The sequence below is a fragment of the Mirounga leonina genome, unplaced genomic scaffold (assembly GCF_011800145.1).
Source record: "Mirounga leonina isolate KUSES-001 unplaced genomic scaffold, KU_Mleo_1.0 Mir_176, whole genome shotgun sequence".
Lineage (NCBI taxonomy): Eukaryota > Metazoa > Chordata > Mammalia > Carnivora > Phocidae > Mirounga > Mirounga leonina.
Window position 1 is genome coordinate 41,090,960 of NW_023270454.1, and position 25,319 is coordinate 41,116,278.

General features: G+C 36.1%; 1 protein-coding gene across 5 annotated transcripts in view; it reads right to left on the reverse strand.

The window, feature by feature from the left end:
• Window positions 1–1,023: 1,023 nt before the first annotated feature.
• Window positions 1,024–25,319, reverse strand: part of GAB1 (GRB2 associated binding protein 1) — a 122,514-nt gene continuing 98,218 nt past the window's right edge. For 3 of the 5 annotated variants that reach the window (XM_035022999.1, XM_035023000.1, XM_035023004.1), the window contains 5 exons: window positions 18,009–18,098; window positions 16,187–16,280; window positions 10,728–10,851; window positions 5,678–5,800; window positions 1,024–3,020 (listed from right to left, as the gene is read on the reverse strand). In XM_035022999.1, coding sequence (XP_034878890.1) covers window positions 2,862–3,020; window positions 5,678–5,800; window positions 10,728–10,851; window positions 16,187–16,280; window positions 18,009–18,098 — 590 coding nt within the window. In that variant the 3' untranslated portion in view covers window positions 1,024–2,861. The remainder of the gene's footprint in view (window positions 3,021–5,677; window positions 5,801–10,727; window positions 10,852–16,186; window positions 16,281–18,008; window positions 18,099–25,319) is intronic. The other 2 variants (XM_035023001.1, XM_035023002.1) reach the window with 1 other exon arrangement.

Sequence of the window (25,319 nt, forward strand, 5' to 3'; positions counted from 1 at the left end):
ACTTAATAGAAATGCACATTCTAATGTGTTACATATCCCCCTTCCACTACAAGAATGATTTTTTTTTTTTTTAAACCTTGGAATACTACTTCAGCTATCTCTAATTAAAGAATCTTCTGAGATGTGTGTTTAAAACCTGCTATTATTTACACTTACTTTTGTGTGAATCAAAACTTTCTTGATAATATGCAAATAAAACAAACTGGCTGCTGAAGTTTTTCACCAACTCTATAATGCCAATTACACGTTTGTGTTATTCGCAAATTTTATTCCTAGTAGTGGACTAAGAAATAAACTTAAATGCGAATCCAAAATATTTACACTGATAAAATGAACTTTTCAGGCTTTATGTGTTGGGGTTACATGAAATTTTATTGAAGAAAGATTCCACTGCTAAAAAATGTTTGGAAAATAATGCTCCATAAGAAACTTTTAATTTGTTGATACAACGTGTTAACGTGATTTCATTTTCTAACACAAACTGCCTAATACATTTCAATTCTTAAATTACTCTGCACAGTGGGAAAACGTCTATAAATTAGAGTGCTGCAGGTCTTCAAAAATGGTAACTTGTAAAAAATTGAAAAACTACACTAAAAAAGTTAGTCTATTGCCTTAGACTCTTTTGGTAGGTAGCTTTAAATAAGATTTCCATTTTTTTTTTTTTTAAGATTTATTTATTTATTTGAGAGAGCGAGAATGAGAGAGAGTACATGAGAGGGGGGAGGGTCAGAGGGAGAAGCAGACCCCCCGCGAGCAGGGAGCCCGATGCGGGACTCGATCCCGGGACTCCAGGATCATGACCTGAGCCGAAGGCAGTTGCTTAACCAACTGGGCCACCCAGGCGCCCTCCATTTTTTAATTAATAATATACTTACTGAATATACTTATTGTTGTGTTCTAAATCTGAAAATGTGTTCACCTTCCACATTAACACATTTTAGCATCTTCACACATCAACTGTGTTGTGTGTTTTAATAGTTTAGGCACACTTCAATAATTTTGATTTTATTTTGTGGTTTCATTATAAAACAGCTTGCGCACACCAAATTCAAACAATCTTTTTATTTAAAAATCCACCTGAAAATTCACTTCTGGGTTTTAGTTTTTGTTTAAAAAGGAGCAAACATTTAAAAGCATCAAATGTTACTAGTCTACAATTCATCATGTTATGAACATTTTTTAGTTCACGAGTTGGGGAAATAAACCCATTACATTGATTAGGCACAGTACTATGGCCAAGAGACCAGATATCAGGGCACATCTGTGTACTCAAGCAACAGTCAGAGGTCTGAACGGAGGGAATCATGCCTCAGCTGTGGGCACTCCTATCTCTGCCCCCTCCAAAAACTGTTAGTAAGCTCAAATCAATAAGAGATTGTATGTAGCTTAGTTAAAAAACAAGCAAACAACTATACCTGCTTTCTAAATTATACTGCAAAGCCAAAACAGATAAACATAATCGTAGCCTCACTATATAAAATTTGTGGTTTTGATATCATGTCACAGGACCATATAATAGGTGAGACAGAATTATATAATTCCTCTGGTCATTTCAGAAATCTGGTTGGAAGAGGTCCATGACTATAAGATTTCACATTATAGCAATGCTTCAGTATATCTCGAATTAGGGCAGTGAATAGAAATCACAGTACAAAATGCTTAATTCTTTTACGGGAAAAGCAATAGGTGCTACATATGAGAATCAATTATAGAACATCTATTTTTTTTAAATGTAGATATAAAATATTAATTGCATAGGGATTTAAATATAAGGCCAAGAAGAATATAAAGTAAAGCTAAAAAAATCATAGAAAGGGCACTATGGTGTCAAAAGACAGAATTTCATTCTTAAGAGTAATAAATCTGAATTACTGTCTAATTAAAAAAATCACAGTATGTTGCTATAACTAACAGTGAATGTTTGATTAAGTCCAAACTGGAAACCAATATTAGGACTTACAAGAACACTACTAAAGCTCATTGTCTAAACCTGATCAGTGTATTAGCACATCAGTGCCTGGTACGTACCTGATTAGTTATATAACCTACATTTTGCAAATAATGTAAAGTTTAATACACGTTAACAAGTGTGAGAGCACATCATCACCGCATACTGTAAGTGATCTGTAGGCTTCCTTGATAGCGCATTCCAAGGTGTAAGATCCCACCTGGCAGAATCTTAACTCAATGAACCAAAAACACCGTAATTAACAAAATATAATAAAGTTCCACCATTGAAAACTCAATGTACATGAACCAGAGAATTAGTTCCTGACACCAGTACATACATTATCCTCAGCATTTTGGAAAGCAGTGAATGATGAGTCCAATATACTCTGTAGTTTAAGCTAATGGTTATCACCTCAAGTTTCAGGTAGAAAGGTAAATCATGGATCTACTTCTCATTTTAATGTTGTTAGAGTGCAGTTTAAAGAGCAATTTCCAAATCTAAAAGTAGCTTAGTTAACCTAGTATTGTTATATAGAGTAGTGTGAGGAAAAACAAGAACTCCCAAAGGAATTATGTTAAGGAACATCTGGGAATACCCAAACCAATGTTTTAAATGAAAAAGTGCATAAATACAGTAATACGACAAGTGAGTTAACTATGGAACAAATGCTTCTCTGGGAGCTAGACAATACTATTTTCCCACATTATTTACATGTTATGAATTGTTCAGATACCACAAAGCACCATTTACAGTCTAAATTGTTTGATTATGTCTGAAAGGTCCTTTGACTTCAATTCTACTCAGTTGAGGATCTACCTAGAACAGAAGTGTCAAGTCATCTTCAGTTAAACAGGATTTATCTTTACAATTCAGTTCTCTTTTGTTTAGAAACAGTGAAGCAATATTTTCATTTCACAATCTTGGCTGGTGTTTCAGATTCTGTGGACTGTCTCCCGTCTGTCCAGGCTTCCCGGGTGCTCTTTAGGGCCAGGGTCTTCTGTTGGTCAACCACAACATAATCTACTCTCTCATCAGCTACACTGCTGCCCGAGCCACTGCTCTTTTGCTAAAAAGCAACGAAAAACACCATAAACCCCACATATAAAAGAGTTCTGAGTGAAATTTAGTCTTAAAACATTGACACTCACATGCTGTGAATAACTCTTGCAATTCTATTGGATCACACACATAAAATAACATTACCTCAATTTAACAATGTTATTTTTCTCCTAACTGTATACTGTTTTCCCCTTAAATTTAAAATCACTATGTAAAAGAATGCAGACTAATGCTCCTAACACAGATGGAATTCTTGTAAAATAGGGATTGCAGACACCTGGTTCATCTTAAGATACACAGCTTGCTTCTCCCTTTAGCTTAAGCTTCACTTTTTCAAGTCCTGAGAACATGTATCAGTGTTCACTTTCAGAGCTAAGAAATGCTTTTTTTAAAAGCAGTATTTCAAGAATGGCAAACTACATAGGCTGACAGGACCTCTTCTTTTTTTTTTTAAGATTTTATTTATTTATTTGAGGGACAGAAAGAGAGAGACTGTGCACAAGCCAGGGGAGTGGCAGGGGGAGTGGCAGAGGGAGAGGGAAGATGGCTTCTCCCTCTCAGCAGGGAGCCCGATGTGAGGTTCAATCCCAGGACTCTGGGATCATGACCTGAGCCGAAGGCAGATGCCCTAACTGACTGAGCCACCCAGGCGCCCCAGGACCTCTTACTTCTAAAATACAACTAAATACTAACTAACTTAAAACACATGTAATTACTAATGCATTGCTGGGCTCTCTAGAAAGTAAGAGAAATACCCAAGGTGTGAGGGAAACAGAGGGGACGAAGAGCTCCTCAAGGTAAACTTTACAGTTGTCTTCAGGATGAATGTCAATCTCAACGACGCAATCAGGAGGCCCCGGGTGGGAGGGCTTGCACAATTTGAGACCATCCTGTTAAGCTAGGGACCCCTGAAGGGAACTGAGGTGGTCCTAGAGTGCTTCCCAGCAGAAGAAAATGCAAATCTATTTCGAAGGAAATTAGGTCCATGGGATTCCCACAGATATGCTCAGCAAAATGAATTTGCAAAAAAATGTATAAAACATGGAAGTAAACAAGCTATCAAGAGTGAGCAGAAATAACAAACACAGATTCAGACCTCCAAGGACTTCAGATATTGAAATGACAATAAACAGTATAAAATATGTATGTATAAAATCTTTAAAGGAATCAAGAAAACTAAATAAAAGGAATAAAATAACAAGATATAAGAAACTATTCCAAAGAGCTAGGCATATTTAAAAAAACAAGCAAAATTTCATTTTAGAAATAAAAATAACTGAAATTAAAAATTAAACAATGGGTTAAACAGGATAATTGGGAATTAGTGAACTTGGTGACAGATCTAAAGAAATTATCCAGGTAAGTACAAAGAGATGAATAGAGAGAAAATATGAAAAAGTGAAGAGATATGGAAAATAAAATAAGTTCTAACTAATCTCTAATAAGAAACCTCAAATGAGAGGATAAGAGGAATAGTTGAAAAGCTGTATTTAAAGAGATAATGACTGGGGGGGGGGGAAAGAGAGTGATAATGACTGGGACTTTTCCAGAACTGATAAAAAATACAAATCCAGAAATAAAAACAGCACAACTTCCATCAAGCATGATAAATAAAAAGCAATCTATGTCTAGATACATTGTAGTAAACATGCAGAATACTAAAGATATAAAAAAGATTAACATCAGTCAGACAAAAAAGACAAATTATCTACAAAGGAACTGTAATTAAATTGACAGCATACTTTTCAACAGGAACATTGGAAGACAGATGATAGTGAACAGTATCTTCTATGTGTTGAGAGAGAAATTTATTGCCAATCAAGAACTGTGAACTCAAAAAAACTCTTTTTCAAGAATTAGGGCAAAATACAGATATTTCACTCAAACAAAAATTGCAAGAATTTACCACTAACAGACCCCCCCCCCCCAAGAGGAACTTCTAAAAGATGTATTCCAGGAGGAAGAGAAAATGATTAATGGGGGCAGCTGGGTGGCTCATTGGTTAAGCATTTGACTCTTGATTTCAGCTCAGGTCATGATCTCAGGGTCGTGAGATGGAGCCCCATGTTGGGCTCCACGCTGGGTGTGGAGCCTGCTTAAGATTCTCTCTCCCTCTCCCTCTGCTCTTCTCCCCACATGCCCCTCCCACCGCCCCCCCCCCAAGAAAAAAAGAAAAAAAATGATTATGGGAGGAAGGGCTAAAATACAAGAAGAAATGGTAAGAAAGAGAAGTTTGCCAAGTATGTAGGAAAATGTAAGTAAACACTGTCTATATTATAAAGAATACTACTAATAGTACTATTGTGTAATTTGTGGATTTAAAAAAAGGAAAAAAACCAAAACATTGGACAAAAATAGCACATAAGTCAGAAGGGGAGTAATGTGAGAATGAAGACAATGATTAACTTCAGATTTTGTTAAGCAAGCACTTCAACAGTAACCACTAAAAGAGAAGAAGTGTATAATTTCTGTACCATTAAAAAGGAAAAAATTAACTTATTAGTCTCCATAACTTTGTTAATTGTGATTTATGAAGCAATATTAAGTAACAGACTTTATTAAATTTAAATTAAACACACTAATAAAATTTCCCCAAAGGAAACATGAGTCTGTGGGTTTACAAAAGGTGAGCTGATTGTGTTTATAGAATGAGATTTCACTTACCTTACGTGGTGGTGTGGATTTCCCAGAATCTAAATCTAGATCCAGGTATTCCACTTGTTTGTCTCCTTTGGGCTTGACCATAGGACTGCTTCTTCCATCAAGACTATTACTGCCAAAAAGATTCTAAAAATGGTGATACAACAAAATCAACTGCTGGACATCCATGAGACATACTGCTTATCTTGTTTATCATCTATTAAAGCCAAAATATTTGTTTCAAGAGGATATGGCTTAAAACAATGTCTGCTTAGAAAGTTAAGTAACCTTTTAGGATTGGAGGAAAATAAGTAATATTAATAAAACCAGTTACAACTTAGCTGAGAGCAAGTTAAATGCGGTTTCAGAAGTCAAACTTGGTTCAAACTAAGACTAAAACATCAAGCTACAGTTAGTTGCGATAGGACCACCTGAACATTATTAAAATGGTATCTTTACACAATTATATTTTTAAACTAACAGATCCTTTCACTCCTTGCTTTCTAATTAAAATTTTTAATAAGTTCTATATTTTATTTAAAGGCTTTCATGTTGGGCACTTGGTGGGCTCAGTCAGTTGAGCAATCGACTCTGGGTTTAGGCTCAGGTCATGATCTTAGGATCATGCGTCGGCTCTGTGCTCAGCAGGGAGTCTGCTTGAGTCTCCCTCTCCCTCTGGCCCTCCTCCTGCTTGCACTTTCTCTCTCTCTCTCAAATAAATAAATAAGTAAATCTTAAAAAAAAAAAAGCTCTCACACTGAAATTAGTTTATAATATGTATGTTAACTAAAGGCTATGAACAATTACTCCACTGGCAAAATTCGTTTTGTTTCAACCATCTGGAATTTTTACCACTTCATTTCTTCTGTCTTCTCTTTAGCCTTATCTCTTCCGTCCTAATAGGAATTGTACCATAGAAGGGCTACTTTCTAAAAAAAGATAAAGGAAAAAGGAAGATAGAGGATGGCAATAAATGATAAAAACAAAAAAGCCTGAGGCAGAAAAATGTAAAAGCAACAGGCTATTAGGAACCTGAAGATCAATGCTGAATAAGAAGGAAAGGATGACATGAATTTATGCCCCTGCACATATATCCTCTACGCTAATTACAACAGCCCTTCTAAACGTGTGCCAACAAATGCCTTGTTTCCCTGCCTTGCTGCTTTTAACCTCACCCAGAAATGTTCTGGACTTCTCATAGGCAAGACTATATACATATTCATTAGCAGCTTCCATCCTTGTGTCTTCTATCACGTACATATGAATATTCACATATTATCTCATACTTTTGAAGAAAACTGTAATGATGTAATATACTTAAAATTTATACTTATTATAATGAACAAAACAATTTGGAAACTGCATAAACCTGGTTCTGTTCTTTTTTTTAAAAGAGAGAGATGGAGTGTAGGCGTGCATACCAGCAGGGGTGGGGTGGAGGGAGAGGGAGAGAGAATCTTAAGCAGGCTCCACGCCCAGTGCACAGCCCCAGGCAGGGCTTGATCTCAGGACCCTGAGTTCATCACCTGAGCCAAAATCAAGAGCTGGACACTTGACCAACTAAGCTACCCACACACCCCCTGTTGATTCTTTTATATTGCTACTCCTTTTCTTTTAGTTCGAGTTAAACAGAGTAAACTGTGATTTAGGGAAAGGAAATTGCTAGAAATTAAATACTGAATTTATTTCTTCATTTGAAGCAGGGCTGCTGATAGCCCGTGTGAAACATTTCTGTGAATTAGAAAAAGGTGTTCCTGCCTGTAGAGCTACACAGCTCTGTCCAGGCCCAGGGCCTGGTGAGCAGGACACAGTCTGAACTGCACGTACCCACAAATGCAATACTCTGCAGTCTACTGGACATATTACATACTGTACACAGCATATTTATGCAGTGAGCAAGCTGCATGACTGAATGTGAGGGCTCTATCTGTAGGAACAGATTTTTAAACCAAGTTTACCAACTACTACTGATAAAACATTTAAAAAAATATTGAAAATAACATCTAGGGCACAAAAAAATGTAAGCAAGTTTTGCTGCTCAATTAGTACAAATAGCTATTTCCCTCTCTCTTTTGTTCCTAATTCATAAAGAAACTGAAATTTTTTTTTCTGAATAACTCCATATTTCATTCTCACATAAAAAAATCAAGCAGAAGTGTGTGTGTGTGTGTGTGTGTGTGTAAAATTTTGTATTCAAATGTGACTCGTGAGAGAACCCAAACCTGGAATTCCCCTAATTGGAAATGCCAGCGTTCATGGTATTGCAAGGCTATGAAAGGAACCTTTGAGTTCATATGATGTACATTTTAATTTAAACTCAAGTTGTTCCTAAAGAGAATTTCTCAGAATTGCTGGTTAAACTGTTTTCTGTCTAGTTATTATTAGAATTGGAAAATTTTTCATCTTTAAGTATTGTTAAAATTTGTGTCCCTGCAAGATAGTCCATTTACTCTTGATCTAATCTCAACTGGGAACAACCTGTCCCTGCGTTCTACTCTTTAAACCAGTGTTTTCCCAAAACAGTTTAGAAAAACCCTAAGATTCTAGGAGTTATCATAAATGTTCTATGATTTAAAAAAAAAAAGTAGTGCTTTGATTTTCTAAAATTCTTTTTAAAGTACGGGAAATTGTTGAACATATTTTTGTTGTCATTGTTATATAACAATATTTATGTCTTTAGTAGTGAGGTATGGTCACCCAAATTTCAAGTGTCATTTTAAGGGTTCACTTCACAAATGCCTAACTTTGGATCTCTGTAAATTAATAGGCCAGCATCATGGTTTCATTAAACACTGCCTGCTCTATGATCACCAGGATGGTAAATGTATCATGCTTTGAAACTTCAATGTACAGAATTTAATCTTCATTGTAGGCATAAGCCAGATTTGATCTGATCCTGTCTCAACTTCTCCAAGACAATTTTTTTTACTGACTTCATCAGTCCAAGCATAATGAGATCTTGTGAATTTCTATGATATTCCATTAATGTACTAACTTCCAAGAGGTATGGAAAACATTGGTGTTAACTATCATGTTCTTTTCTAAGGAAGAGTTGTCTGGACTATGATGAACTCTTATAGCTAGCAGCATGAGGAAATGGAAATGGTGGCTGGCTTTTCTATTGTGAATGGGGGGGTGGATATTTTTACTGGGAACATTTTTGCTTATTTCTAACACTTAGGACCGAAGTATTTTAGAAAATCATCAGCTGGCAGGCAAAAGGACCTTTCTGGCCTAATGATATAAGGGATAAAAGAAAATTTTATTTTCTTTATTTCCTTTGACTTTCTGATTGTAATGTTTTTCTTTCTCATCTTTTCCCTTCACCTAACACTAACTTGTGACAAATCACATTTCCAAACTTGCCTATTACATGTCCTTTCCAAGATTTTTACAGTAATTTACTACTTTGGGCAAAAGGAAACTCTTTTAGTATCTCAGAAAATAATTACTTTTGTAATAAAAAAAATCCATTCAACCACCTAAAGATAAAAATTGATAACAATATGTACTCTGATATTGCACTGAGGATTTATGTAGACTTTTACCAGTCTATTTACTATAATGAGAAAAAAGTTAATAAAAATAATAAAACGCCACTTATCAAGTTGAAAAATCTTGAATGCAAAAGCAGAAACCAATTAATAAAAATTGCTCTGCCTTAAAAAATCAGTGAAAGCATTATTGATATAGCTAGTTTGTATTCTAATCCAGGGCTGATATAAATATTTTAAATTATCTTATTCATTTTGAACAATGTATAAATTTGATATTTTAAAGTTAGTTTAAGCACCACATCAAGCTTTTCAAATCATCTAATTTTTGTGAGGAACCTGTTTTTGCCTAAAGTACATTAAAGAAGTAAAACAAATTTGTTGATAGAGATTCTATTTTGAATCTCTAGAGTACTGCTTTAAAGAAAATAAAGTCACTAAAATGTTACCCATTCCAAATTTTGGTATCACATGCTTGCTTATCCTGGCAGATACTACCTGGTTGTGCCCTAACATCTGTCTTTCCCTCTCCCACATGAATAGGTTTTTAGCCAGGCCCACTGTCTCTCAGAACAAAGGAGGTTTCCCAGCCCCTTTTGTGTCTATGTGGCCACACAGTGTGTATGGCAGTTTCTGGGAACCTTCTTTATAAGGCAGATAGGCTTTCCTCTATTCTGCAGCTTTAGAATGTGAATTGCTGGTGCAGCAACCCTTGTTCTAGGAGCATGTGAACCACACCCAGAAGATGGCGGATAGGAGAACTGGAAGCGGTCAGAGTCCCCGAGGACTTTGTAAAACAGGGCTGCTTACAACAATCCTGGCTTGCCTCTCTGAACTCTTATATGAGAAAGAAATAAATGTCTGTTTAAAGTCATTGTTATTTGTTTATCTTTTGTTACTTGGAGGTGAACCTAATCATAACTGATATACTCATCTACTAAAATACAAGTAACAGAGCAAGCATTGAACCTGATTTGAGGGAAAACAAAAGCAAAATATTATTTCAACACTAAAATAGCTTGTATTCTTAAATACCTGCAGTATTTTCTAGCAACTATGTAATTTCTGGAGAACACAGCCTTGCTACAATTACCAAATGCTTGTGCCTTATGGTAATACAGCCAATCTGAAACAAATCAGGTTTGTAACAGGTCTGTAATCTAAGCCACATCTAAGGGTATATTATTGAAAGATTATCAAAAGGCCTCCTATATAAGATCATTTCACTCTAAGAGTGCCATAAAGTGGGCCTGGAGAACTGCATTATGAAATACTTCCAGTATATTTTCTTGGATAGTTTTAAAAATCAAATATATCTTAAAAGAAATATAACTATAAAATTTTTATGATTTTTAACTAATTTTTATCTACTTTATAGATGCTGATATTACACACTGATGCTTTATTGGTTTTAAACTTTACAACATTATTATTTAAAAAGCATTTTTAAAAAACTGTCTTCTATCCTTTTTCCTTAAGTATATAAAGGTAAGATTTAGAGACTGGAAGAAATGTCCTGGCGTGCAGGACTTGGAAGGGCTGCTTGGAAAGACAGAAGTGAAGATGCACACATTACGTACTGAGTCCTCGCTGGACAGGTTTGGGTTCATGGGAACGTAATTCTCTTCACTGTCATGGGAGTCGCTGCTTGAAGTTGTGCTATGCACTGAATCCGGTCGGGGAGACAAGGGAAACCTAGAGGAGCTAATTATAGAAACTACTATTACAAACCTAAACCTGAACAACAGTTTCTAAAATCACTTCCGAAATAAAAATGAGTGATAGTTTACATTCTTTCAGAAATATTCACTAAAGTTTACAATCATTTATTGTATACATTTATTTTAATACAACTTACTGCATACATTCAAATGCACACCTAATGTTTATAGCTATATAGTAAAAAGTATATCTTCAGGCATCAAATTCCTTGTGTAGAACAAAAAAAGTATTGCCAGTGATTTGGGGGATAAGTAGAAAGTCACAGATATGAAAAGGAATATTGAAGAGTTCCTAGTTAAAAAAACTAGCTATATGAACACGTAAAACACAAACACATATTTAATGCAGGTTTGTAACTTCACATATTCACAAAAATCTTGATTAAATAACCCCCACAAGAAACTGGCCGTATTTTCCAGATCAGTGGGTCTCAGAAATTTCTAGCCTCACGAACCATTTACACCCTTAAAAATTATTGAGAACCCCAAGGAACTTTGTTTATTTGGGTTATACCTATTTACCATATTACAAATAATAGAACATTTCTTAAAAACACAAGAGTAATAGTCCAGGATGGTGGAGGAGTAGGAGACCTTAGTCTGGTCTGGTCCCAGGAATTCAGCTAGATAGCTATCAAATCATTCTGAACACCTGTGAACTCAACCAGAGATCTAAGAAAAGAATAGCTGCAACTCCACAAATAGAAAAGTGACCATTTTCTGCAACAACGACAAGACAGAAAAATTCACCTCAAAAGCGAATAAGAGGCAGTACCGACTGCCAGGGACCTAACTGGTATGGACATAAGTAAGATGTCAGAACTAGAGTTCAGAATAATGATTATAAAAAAGATAATAGCTAGGCTTGAAAAAAGCATAGAAGACACTAGAGAATCCCTTTCTGGAGAAATAAAAGATCTAAAATCAAACCAAGTCGAAATAAAAAAGCTATTAATGAGATGCAATAAAAAATGGAGGCTCTAACTGCGAGGATAAATGAGGCAGAAGAGAGAATTAGTGATACAGAAGACCAAATGATGGAGAGTAAGGAAGGCGAGAAAAAGAGAGAAACAACTACTGGATCACAAGGGGAAAATTCGAGAGATAAGAGATACCATAAAGTGAAACAGTATTAGAATAATTGGGATCCCAGTAGAAGACAAAAAAAAAAAAAAAGAGAGAGAAAGAGAGAGACAGAAGGTATATTGGAGCAAATCATAGCTGAGAACTTCCCTCATCTGTGGAAGGAAACAGGCATTCAAGTCCAGGAGGCACAGACAACTCCCCTCAAAATCAATAAAAATAGGTCAAAACCTCGACATATAATAGTGAAACATGCAAATCTCACAAGGAGAAAATCCTGAAAGCTGCTCAGGACAAGAAGTCTATAACCTACAAGGGTAGAAACATTAGACTGGCAGCAGACCTATCCATAGAGATCTGGCAGGCCAGAAAGGACTGGCATGATATATTCAGTGTGCTAAATGAGAAAAACATACAGCCAACAATACTTTATCCAGCAAGGATGTCATTCGAAATAGAAAGAGAGATAAAAAGCTTCCAGGAGAAACAGAAACTAAAAGAATTTCTAATCACTAAACCAGCCTGGCAAGAAATATTATAGGGGATCCTGTAAACAAAGAGACAGCCCAAAAGTAACATAAACCAGAAAGGAACAGAAACAATATACAGAAACAGTAACTTCACAGGTAATACAATGGCACTAAATTCATCTCTCAATAGTTACTCTGAATGTAAATGGGCTAAATACCCCAATCAAAAGACAAAGGGTATCAGATTGGATAAAAAGGCAAGACCCGGGGATATGCTGTAAAGACACCTCCAGATTGAAAGTGAGGGGGTGGAAAACCATTTATCATGCTAATGGACATCAAAAGAAAGCTGGGGTGGCAATCCTTATATCAGACAAATTAGGTTTTAAACCAAAGACTGTAATAAGAGATGAGGAAGGACACTGCATCATACTTAATGGGTCTATACAACAAGAAGATCTAACAATTTTAAGTATCTATGCCCCTAACATGGGAGCAGCCAATTAATAACAAAATCAAAGAAACACATAGACAATAATACAATAATAGTAGGGGACTTTAACACCCTCCTCACCGAAATGGACAGATCATTTAAGCAAAAGATCAACAAGGAAATAAAGGCTTTAAATGACACACTGGACCAGATGGACTTCACAGATATATTCAGAACATTCCATCCCAAAGCAACAGAATACATATTCTTCTCTACTGCACACAGAACATTCTCCAGAATAGATCACATTCTGGGTCACAAGTCAGGTCTCAACTGGAACCAAAAGATTGGGATCATTCCCTGCATATTTTCAGACTACAATGCTTTGAAAGTTGAACTCAATCACAAGAGGAAATCTGGAAAGAACTCAAAACATGGAGGCTAAAGAGCATCCTACTAAAGAATGAATGAGTCAACCAGGACATTAAAGAAGAATTTAAAAAATTCATGGAAACAAATGAAAATGAAAACACGACTGTTCAAAATCTTTGGGATGCAACAAAGGCAGTCCTAAGAGGGAAGTATATAGCAATACAAGCCTTCCTCAAAAACACAAAGTCTCAAATCACAACCTAACCTTAAACCTAAAGGAGCTGGAGAAAGAACAGGTTGGTTCAACATCTGCAAATTAATCTACGTGATACACCACATTAATAAAAGAAAGGACAAGAACCATATGATCCTCTCAACCGATGCAGAAAAAGCATTTGACAAAGTACAGCATCCTTTCTTGATTAAAACTCTTCACAGTGTAGGGATAGAGGGAACATACCTCAATATCATAGAAGCCATCTACAAAAAGCCCACCGTAAATATCATTCTCAATGGGGAAAACTGAGAGCTTTCCCCCTAAGGTCAGAAACATGACAGGCATGTCACCTCTCACCAATTTTTTATTCAACACAGTACTAGAAGTCCTAGCCTCAGCAATCAGACAATAAAAAGAAATAAAAGGCATCCAAATTGGCAAAGAAGTCAAACTCTCACTCTTTGCAGATGACGTGATACTCTATGTGAAAAACCCAAAAGACCCCACCCCAGAATTGCTAGAATTCATACAGGAATTCAAGTGGCAGGATATAAAATTAATGCCCAGAAATCAGTTGCATTTCTATACACTAACAATGAGACAGAAGAAAGAGAGATTAAGGAGTTGATACCATTTACAATTGTACCAAAACCGTAAGATACCTAGGAATAAATCTAACCAAAGAGGCAAAGAATCTGTATTCAGAAAACTATAGATCACTCATTTAAGAAATTGAGGAAGACACAAAGAAATGGAAAAACATTGCAAGTTTATGGATTAGAAGAACAAATATTGTTAAAATGTCTGTGCTACCTAGAGCAATTCATTGTAATCCCTATCAAAATGCCATCAACTTTTTTCACAGAGCTGGAACAAATAATCCTAAAATTTGTATGGAACCAGAAAAGACCCTGAATAGCCAAAGGAATGTTGGAAAAAACCCCCAAAGCTGGTGGCATCACAATTCTGGACTTCAAGCTCTATTACAAAGCTATATTCATCAAGACAGTATGGTACTGGTACAAAAACAGACACACAGATCAATGGAACAGAATAGAGAACCCGGAAATAGACCCTCAACTCTGGTCAGCTGATCTTCGACAAAGCATGAAAGAATATCCAATAGAAAAAAGATGGTCTCTTCAACAAATGGTGTTGGGAAAATTGCACAGCCACATGCAGAAGAATGAAACTGGACCATTTCCTTTCATCATACATAAATATAGACTCAAAATGGATGAAAGACCTAAATGTGAAACAGGAATCCATCAAAATCCTAGAGAAGAACATAGGCAGAAACCTCTGCGACCTTGGCCGCAGCAACTTCTTGCTAGACACGTCTCCAAAGGCCAGAGAAACAAAGGCAAAAATGAACTATTGGGACTTCATCAAGATAAAAAGATTTTGCACGACAAAGGAAACAGTTAACAAAACCGAAAGACAACTAACAGAATGGGAGAAGGTATTTGCAAATGCCTTATCAGATAAAGGGCTAGTATCCAAAATCTATAAAGAACTTATCAAACTCAACACCCAAAGAACAAATCATCCAATTAAGAAATGGGCAGAAGGCATTAACAGACATTTCTGCAAAGACATCCAAATGGCAACCGACACATGAAAAAATGCTCAACATCACTCGGCATCAGGGAAATACAAATCAAAACCTCAATAAGATACCACCTCACACCAGTCAGAATGGCTAAAATTAACAAGTCAGGAAACGAAAGATGTTGGCGAGGGTATGGAGAAAGGGGAACCCTCTTACACTGTTGGTGGGAATGCAAGCTGGTGCAGCTACTCTAGAGAACAGTATGGAGGTTCCTCAAAAAGTTGAAAATAGAGCTACCCTACGACCCAGCAATTGCACTAGTGGGTATTTAACCCCAAAGATACAAAAGTAGTGATCCAAAAGGGCACATGCACCCCAGTGTTTTTAGCAGCAATGTCCACAACAGCCAAACTATGGAAAGAGCCCAGATGTCCATCCACAGATGAATGAATAAAGAAGATGTGATATATATACACACGCAATGGACTACTACTTGGCATTCAAAAAAATGAAATCTTGCCGTTTGCAGTGGCAAGGATGGAACTAGAGGGTATTACGCTAAGCTAAGTCAATCAGAGAAAGACAATTATCATATGATCTCACTCATACGTGGAATTTAAGAAACAAAACAGAGGATCATAGGGGAAGGGAAGAAAAAATAAAACAAGATGAAATCAGAGAGGGAGACAAACCATAAGAGAATCTTAATCATAGGAAACAAACTGAGGGTTGCTGGAGGGGCGGGGGGTGGGGGGATGGGGTAACTGCGTGGTAGATATTAAGGAGGGCACATGATGTAATGAGCACTGGTTATTATATAAGACTGATGAATCACTGACCTCTACCTCTGAAACTGATAATACATTATATGTTAATTAATTGAATTAAAAAAATAGACTTATACATAAAAACAAACAAACAAAAAACACCACAAGAGTACACAAATATTTTCTATTTATTACCTGCCCCAGGGATATGATCAAACACTATGTAGCCTCTGGAAAAGTCCAGCAAATACTCATGAGAGAGAGTGGAAAAAGCAAAAGCCATCTTAGCATCTTAATGAAAATAGTTTTGACCTCACAGAACCCGAAAAGGAGGGGCTTCCCAGACCATACTTTGGGAACCACTGTTCCAGGTATTTTCCATTATAGTGAACAATCAAGGTACATATTTTAAACAAAGACTTACTCTCGAGCAAAACTCCTAGTGATGGGAGATCTAACTGGGGCTTGTAGCTCTTCCCATTCTGGCAAAGGTTTTATTTCTAAAGGTGCTGGCTTGGCTGAAATGAAAAAGAGAAAAAGAGGCTTCAGTATACAGAAATTTGGAAAACAAAACAAGATCTTCACTCTCTCTACTTATACGTTACAGCCAGAGTACATCTAAGACCAGCTGGTTTCACACATGAAACCAGCTTCATGGATGTTACGTGATTTGCCCAAGGTTACACAGCTAAATAATGAGTGACAAAAGCTAAATCCAATAATGTTTCATGGTTGTTGACTCAAAGTCTAAAGCTCTATTACAACACGTTGCTTCTTAATTTAATATTTTATGAAAATAAACTAAACGAGAAGAAAGGGTAATGTGACCCAATTCCTTTAGTTACTTAATGTATACCTTTCATTATTTCCTTATTTCCTTTTTTAAAAAATAATTTTATCCCCAAGTATAGAGCTTTAATTTCTATGTAAAAACATTTCTACTCTTCAACACTGAAGCATCAGTTATACAACTATATATATATAATATGATGTATAGAAAGCATTAAACACCGAACTTTGCTAAAATCAAAAACTGAAAAAAGAATTGACCAAATCTTTTAAACTAATTCAAGCCCAGTCTGAAAACAAATAAAAGAAAGCAATAATAACATTTTAAGACTCAAACTCAGCTCTGAGAGAAGGCCATTATTAAAAATTACCTCAAATTTTTAGCTTATTTAACCAACAATATCCTTTATCAAATTAAATAATAATAAACACTAATATTCTTATTGGCTTGATTTATAAGTGGTCTTTGCTTATGTACCTCATTATTACAACAGAGAATTACCACGCTAGTAAATACCACAGAGCTCTCAGCCCTTAAGGTCAAGAATGAAACATTTTTCAGAAATAAATTAAATGAACAAAAGAAATAAAACTGTATGTTAATATTAATTATATTTTAGGAGACTATTTAAACATATTGGGTAAATATTTTGGTTACGTTTCATCCTGCCACTCCAAAGAAAAAAATTTCATTTTTCTAGGTTTCCTTCTTCTAGTCTTTGTCCATATATGGACATACTTTTACTCAACTCATACTTTTAATCAACTATGTTATAATTACCATCAAACAATAAAATAGCTGGTCATTTTAAAGGACTATGCAGAATCACTGGGGCTTGTAAGTATTTTTGTCTATTCAAAACAAAAAACTCAATGTGATTTTCTGAAGACTAGATTAAGTCTGAGTTTAAATCTTGCTCACGTATACACTTAAAATAGTATTGTGCTTAGTGAACATATTTCTTTAATTCTTATGTTTCACTTTTTTGAAACCCAGAGGCTAATGGCAGTTTAAGCTGTCAAATTCTAAGTAATGGCATAAAATAATCCATGGGAAGTGATTCTTTATTTTGTCTCAGAACAGAATATATACCACATTCTATATAAATAAAGAAGGCATTTGGAACTCACAAGTAGCTCACAAGCTTAATGAAAACAATGTATGGGTGTCCAAAAGGTTAAGAGAATAATGCAAAAGGACAAGACTAAATATCATGTATTATCAAATTTATCATGCTGCTATTCATGGCATAACAAGTAGACTTGGGTCTATGGAAAGCCACAATGGGAAGACACACATTATGGGAAGCATTCACTTCAGAAATAATGTGCTAGGAAGCTTTATTTACAACATCAGTAGTACTTAAGGCTCTTCTCTTTTACTTTTTAAGAAAAAACCATCACAAAATAAATAAATTCCCAATGCCCCATCCAGCATGCGGTGCTAAAGTACATACCCTTTCTTCTTGTAGCAAAGTCACCTATGGTTTGTGAATCAGTTCGCTCTAAACCATGGGGTTTGGGTCTTAAAATTTTAGGGCTTTGACCTAATTGGTAAAAAGAAGACTCTCTTAATATGTTATTTTTTAATTGGAAAAATGGATTCTGTAAAAAAGCAACAGAGCCCTGAGCAGAAATGTTACATCTCAAAGCATAAACAAAAGTTTGTTTGTGGAAAATACTTCAATCTTGCTACATATAATTCATGCTCAGTACAATGGAAAGGAAGACGCTTCATGCAACAGTGTGACAAGCCAAGTGTTATAAAAGATGGTAAGGTTTTAGTGGGATAACCAGACTGGTTAGTGGTTATCTTTATTTGGGGGAAGGGAGGAAAGACATGTGCCATGTTAGTTATTCTTCTAACATGCCTTAGAAAACTGGATCAAATAAAAAATTATAAAATACCTCAGTCAGACCTCAAAGTACATCTTTTCTTTGAAGTCTGATAAGAAAGTACCAAGGCCTTCTTCCCTAGAATATTACTTTCTTAATTTAATGGAGGTATTTAAACAACCTTAATCTGATTACTCTTTGACCTCCTGTCCAAAAGCCCTTCTAGAGAAGCAGGTTGATGCTACAATGTCTGCTAATCCAAGATCAAAACCAAGACCACTGATGTTTCCCCTGGATACTGGTAGTTGCTCGGGGACATCATTTTGCAAGGATTAGAGGTCTTGATTCTGGAACTGCTGGTTGTCTAGCTTCCATATAAGTATTTGAAAACAAATTCAGTTGCCCTCATTTTCTTTTCGTTTACTCTCTGCCACATACAAGTGCTGCTGAAAGGCCCTATGAAAAGTACAGGGTTAACATTCAGCCGTGGCCTCACTTTTTCCCATAGGAAGCCTGGAGGCCAGAGTAGCAGTATCATTTAAATCAGTAAGTTAAGCTGCTCTTTTCTCAATGGAACCAGAGTTTCATCTTTTTTTTGGCATTTACAAAAGTGAGTCAACATCTATTAGATGGCAAAATTAAGAATTTGCTGATTAAGTGCCAATATCTAGTACCTTACCTACCGAAGGTTAAAAGTTTCTTAAAATAGGAAATCTCCAGGTTATAAAACGTGAGAATTCTCTAATGAACCAATTTTCTAAGTTAGGCAATTAATACATTGAGTTGATTCAGAAATGAGGCAGGTCTAGTTTAAAATGTGAGTGGTAAGATTTGGGGCTGTAATCCTACCCCTAATGCTGAATACCTATCCAGGGCCCACACTGGCAGGGCACTTTCCTAAAAACAACAGAGGAGGGCAGCTTTTTATCAACTTCCCAAAACAATGTACTTCCTTTCAAAAAAAGTAAGAGGCAGAGGGTAAGGGTTACCACAGAAAAATAAATTTATTTTACAGCTAAAAGGCTTTTACACATCAAATCCAGCTTCTTCATTTTATGGATGAGATAGCCCCGAAGAACGAAAGAGGTTACGTGACTTGCTTGGGTAACAACATTACAGAGGCCAAATGAAGGCTTCCCCTAGCCTCGCACCTGCTGGTGTATGCTCCTGTGCTGTCCACACTGTTTTACCTCTCGTTCCTTTTGGGCAATCGAAAATACGAGGAAACCAGTGTTTAGAGGTCAGTTTTGAACTGGTCAGTTCAGTTCGAGATCTTGTATCTACTTGAATGCCACAGGTAGCTGATCTGTGAGTGACGTGAAGTTTAATAATTGCTTTTCTCCTCCTTTTCTCAAAGACCCACTAGCTTCATTAGCTCTGGGCTTCCTCCTGATTTGTCACTGGGCTCCTCCCCCAGAGGTCACCCTCCACATTTCTCAACTTTTCACCTGTGTTTATGGTTAAATACTCAAGGTCTTGTGACTGCTAACTCGACCTGCCTGTGATCTAGTTCCATTCTTCCCATGTCTGACAGCTCCCAGCAGTGATCCTTCTACTACCTGACCGTGAACGGATCATCTCTTCTCCAAACCAATTCCATCTGTTAAGCACTGTCAAGGGCACTCCTTGGTTTTCCTAATAGAAAAATATTGTACCAGGTGAGGTTTTTAAAGTGTTTTTATAAAATTTATATGTATTTTCCACTCCATGCAAAGCTCAAGGTTGATTTTGGGACCAAAGTCGCAATGTGGAAGTGTGGCACTGAATCGTAGTGAGTCACTTAGACATTTTGTTAGCTTTATCTCTTTATATCCCTCCAAACTCAATTTGACATTGATGTTCCAGACAGAAATGAAATCATACCCAAATGATGGCTCAGTACTACTTATGAGAGAAAGGTGAAAAAAGGTCCAAGATATTAGTACGCCTGTCTTGGCCCTGTCTTCTTCTCCACTGTCTACTGGCAAATATTTGAATGTTTTCCTGATTGTTGAAGAAAAGGGTAAAAATAAAGAGTAAGAAATAAGGATAATAAAGTAAAAGCAAAAATAAACCAACTCTGGAGATACACTGGCTCTCAAATTCTGAGAGGAAACAGAGTAACTCATTCGAGGCTCAACTTTTAAATCCACAGTAGATTACAATTTGGCTTTAGCTAGACTACCTTTGAACAAAGAAAACAATATTATTTCATTTAGAGTGCACTGATTACTGGTGAAATTCCTTCGGTGCTTTAACCCTTATGGGGGGTCAATCTCTGGATCATGTGACTTGCTCTGTAATTTGGAGTACAAGTTGACAGATCTTCATCCCTGGTTCAGATCGTAACCTACACATTTACACAATCACCCCATATGACTGTTCTGCAGGCATTCCCACTACATGTTCAAAAGGCAATTTGTCCTTTGAGTCACCAGAGACCTGCTTTGTTTCCTCTACTACCAGTTGCCATTGCAGATCTCTTACAAGAAGTCATTCTAAATTCTACTTTCCCTCTAATCTTTATTTTATAAATTTTAATTTGTATTTATAATGACAGTATAACAGTCTGTTTTCATTTACCTAAGAAAATAAAAAATCTGCAAGTCTGAAGTCTTTTCTTAAGACCTTCCTGTTTTTAATATGTTCCTCACTTACCTAGTTTGTTTTTCTGAAAGTGATGAGCTGACACTGTATGGCTAAATAACCTCCACCTATACTCCAGATGTCTTCAAAACTTTAAAAATCACTGTAAGTCCCCAAGTTGAGGGACCAAATAAGAGCCAGGAAAGGGGCTCTGTTATGCCTTTCCTCATTTGATCATTTCTAAACCAAGGCTTTAAGAACCCTGGATTTGGAAAACCGAGCAAAGCACTCTCTGAGGAAGATGCTGAAAAAATGTGACTTTTGTAACATTTTACATTAGAGAATACACTCTTTTTTCCTAGCATATCCTTAAATTTTAGCATGAGCTTTCTAGGGGCCAACCTGATTATGTTACTTGTCTGCATAAAACCCTTTAATGGTGTACTCAGAATAAAGCCCAAACTCATTAGCATGGACTGTAACACCCTCAGGATCAGGCACCTGCAAGGCATTTGGCATTTCTTCCTCCATTCATACTTTGCTCCCCTCCTCCCTATCTAATTCCCTCCCTCCCACTCACAACCCAGCCAGTCCCATCTGCCCTCTTTTAAAGGATCTGGGTATACTGTTTATTCTGACTAAAAAGATCTTCTGCCATCCCCCCCTCCTCTACCATCATTTAATTGCCATTCACCCTCTCAGACTTTCCTCAGGGGAGCTTAGATAACAGTGCCAAAAGCTTACCTCAACCACAGCCCCTTCCATGCCAATTATGATAATGTGTTTACTTTTCTACATCCTCCACTAGACAGTGAACTTCTTCAGGGAAGCCACCTTTTCTTCCTGTGTTTGCAGACCCAAGGCCTAACAAAGGTTATATCCTATAATTGGTAGGCATTTAAATCTATGTTGATGAACTGCTGTTCTCTTAAAGCTGGTAGTGTTTAATCTGATCAATATCATAATTTTTTGTTGGTCTTTTAAGTAGGAAAAAAAGAGCAACTGAATGTTGTTTAAGAAGTTGATCAACCCAAATACGGTCAAAGCAGTCACATGAGGTCATGTTTCAAACAAGCAGATGCAATCTTTTTTGCAAAGTCCATACACTATCAAGTATTATTTTCATAGGTACTGCTTACATAAATTCAACACAAAGTGGAAAATTCATTTTCTGTTTTACTACAGGTTTAACTCAGCCTAAATTATTTACTCTTCCACAGTTTTATAGATTATACTATTTCCATTAGATATCTCAAAAAGCAAGAAAGAAGAAAGATAATTCACAACATTATTATCCTCTGATAATTCCAAGAACTAATCCAGGTAACTTTTACACTTGTTTTAATGGTTTGACTGTATGAAGAAGAATGCAATAATGATACTTATATATTGGAAGGTAAAGACTATTTAGGAGAAACAATCTGCATGTAAAGGCTATGCTATAAAAATGCACTCCATTCTTTTTTTTGAAGTTTTTATTTATTTAAGTAATCTCCACACCCAACATGGGGCTTGAGATCAAGAGTCACGTGCTCTTCCGACTAAGCCAGCCAGGCACCCTAAAAATGTACTCCATTTGCATTTCCTTTAAACTGTAACACCAAACCAAAATTAATTCAAACTTAACACTTGTTTATTAAAATCTAGTTATATTTCCTAGTGTCATTCATCTCCCAAACATTTATTATAGTATAAAAGAAAAAGCATGTTAATTTAAAAAAATAGAAATAAAAAGCATGTTAATTTTTAATCACATTCAAAAACTTCAGACGATCTCTTGAAAAAACAAACGTCTAGAGCAAATATGTCAACCGTGTCAAAAAGACCCATCTAGGGAAGCTCATCCAGACTGGTCTTTGGATGCTCCCTACACTGAAGTGAAGATGCATACCTGAAGATACTTTAATCCGACTAATGTACAAAAATACCAGAAGTAAACTTGCACTGCTTTTTCAAAATCAATACAATAACTAATGGTCAGAACTACTGCAGAAAGCCATGGTTGGACAAAGCCAAACAAAACAAAGTAAAAAGATAGTGTCTGAGGCTCAAATGGCTGCCACATCGTGTTAGGAGACTGGATGGGGGTAGGGGGCCTAGATCAGCATAGTGGTTAAATACAGTAGATTCAGGTAATGACTTACTTTAAGAGAAGCCACGATAGACAGCTTACAGAAGTTTCCAAAACTTTATGAACTTGCTTTTCAATTAAAATGTAACTTTCAGTTGAAACAATCAAAACATAATTTTTCCTGCTTTTACAATGACTCCTCTGCTTTCCTATATTTAGTACAATATATGTAAATTATGCTTTTCTCCTCTATTAATATACACAAAACTTGGTTTGTAACAAATCCTACCGTGACAGAAATAGTAGGGGTGAAAATATAGCTACCATAAGTTGGGTGATGGGCAAAAGGGTCCATGAAAATACATTAAACGTAAGTGTTTAGAACATCTATGCATTTCTGAAGCTTCAGTTACTCAGAAGTATTCGAAAAACTTATCTGTACTACTAATTACAGCAGCTGACATCTATAAATGGGGGTATAAACAAGATGAGAATGTCACTCATTTATTGTAGACTCTTCCAAAGAAGACAACCACAGAAATTGGTTACACTGGGTACTGAACTAGTTATATGGGGCCCTGAAACTAATCAAGCCATATTTGATAGAATTAGGTTTGCTAATTATGAGGTACAGTTAATAAGAGATACCGGAATAGATTGAGTCATGTATCTGATGTCACAAAATTTGAAAGTAAAACAGACTCATCTGATGCTATGCATGTGAAGAATTTCATGACCAAATAAGACATTTGTTTTACAGTTTAAGTTTTTATTTTTATTTATTTTAAAGATATATTTATTTATTTTAGCAAGAGAGAGTGAGCGAGCATGTGGGGCGGAGCTGGTGGTAGTGGAGGGGCAGAGGGAGAGGGAGAGAGAATCCCAGGCAGACTCCATGCTGAGTGTGGAACCAGACATGGGGCTCGATCCCACGGTCCTGAGATCATGACCCGAGCCAAAATCAAGAGTCGGATACTTAACCGACTGAGCCACCCAGGTGCCCCTACAATTTAAGTTTTTAAATATAAACTGTTCCAAGGTCTGAATTTGGGTTTTCAATGTGTTTTTCTTGAATAGTTATAACTTCCTAAAGTGAGTTGATAAAGTTTGCTAAGTTAGTCTCTCATGCTTTCTCTTTTGTATATTTATTTAAAAAGTAAAACAGTACTAAAAGAAAAGCAAAACCATTTTTTTTTATTACTATGATTTTAGTAACCTCCCCTGTTTTGCTAAACCTAGTCTCCTTGATTTTGCCAAAAACAATGTATTTTATTCCGGGTGCTTTCTCAGTTCATTTTGTACCTAAGCATAGATACCAAATAAACCACCTGGATAGCTCAAGATTGTCTCTCAACAGTTCACTTAATTTTTTAAAAGCCTGAACACAACCTCCAGAAGTAACCAAGAACCTACTTTGTTCTGTTCTACTGTAAAGTCATTTTAGGTTGGTTTAGAGAACTAGCGCAACTAACCGCTACCATACTAGAATATATAGTACTTTCACTATATATACATAGCGAGGTATAATTATACATAAATATAATTTATAGTAATTATATACAGTAATTATATATAGTAATTATATTACATTATAAAATGTAATATAAATGATATATAGTACACATGCCATATTATTATGATATATACATAAAATGATATATATCATAATATGAGGTACATGAGCTCTGTCAGACCTAGAGAATACTAAAAGCCTATCATTATGATCTTAAAACTTTTCTAACATATAAATAGGGATCTTTTCTGATTCCTCATTATGCTTACCAGGTGTAATCACTAACTGAAATATACCAGGAATTTTCGAATTGTGTTCTGCAGAGCCTGAGGAAAGGAAGGGGCAGGCAGAGAAGTATAGTAGGTAGGGCTAGGTGCTTTGTACACTTACCCTAACAATACCACCTCTACGTTTATGTAGGACTTCCAGATAAAAAACTTACATTTGGGGTTAAAAAGTAGAGATCTGATGGGGCACCTGGGTGGCTCAGCTGGTTAAGCGTCATGATCTAACGGGTCATGAGATCGAGCCCTGCATGGGGCTCTGCGCTCAGCGGGGGAATCTGCTTGAAGATTCTCTTCCTCTGCCCCTCCCCCTATTCGTGCTCACATGCTCGTTCCCTCTCCAAAATAAATAAATAAATCTTAAAAAAAAAAAAAAAGTAGAGATTTGCTGCTCACACAAAGTAATAAGAACCAGTTTAGCATTAAAAATGAGTATTTCAGTATTTCGAAGAGTTCATGACACTTGGACCTTAATCCTTCAGCAACCTGTGAACTCAAT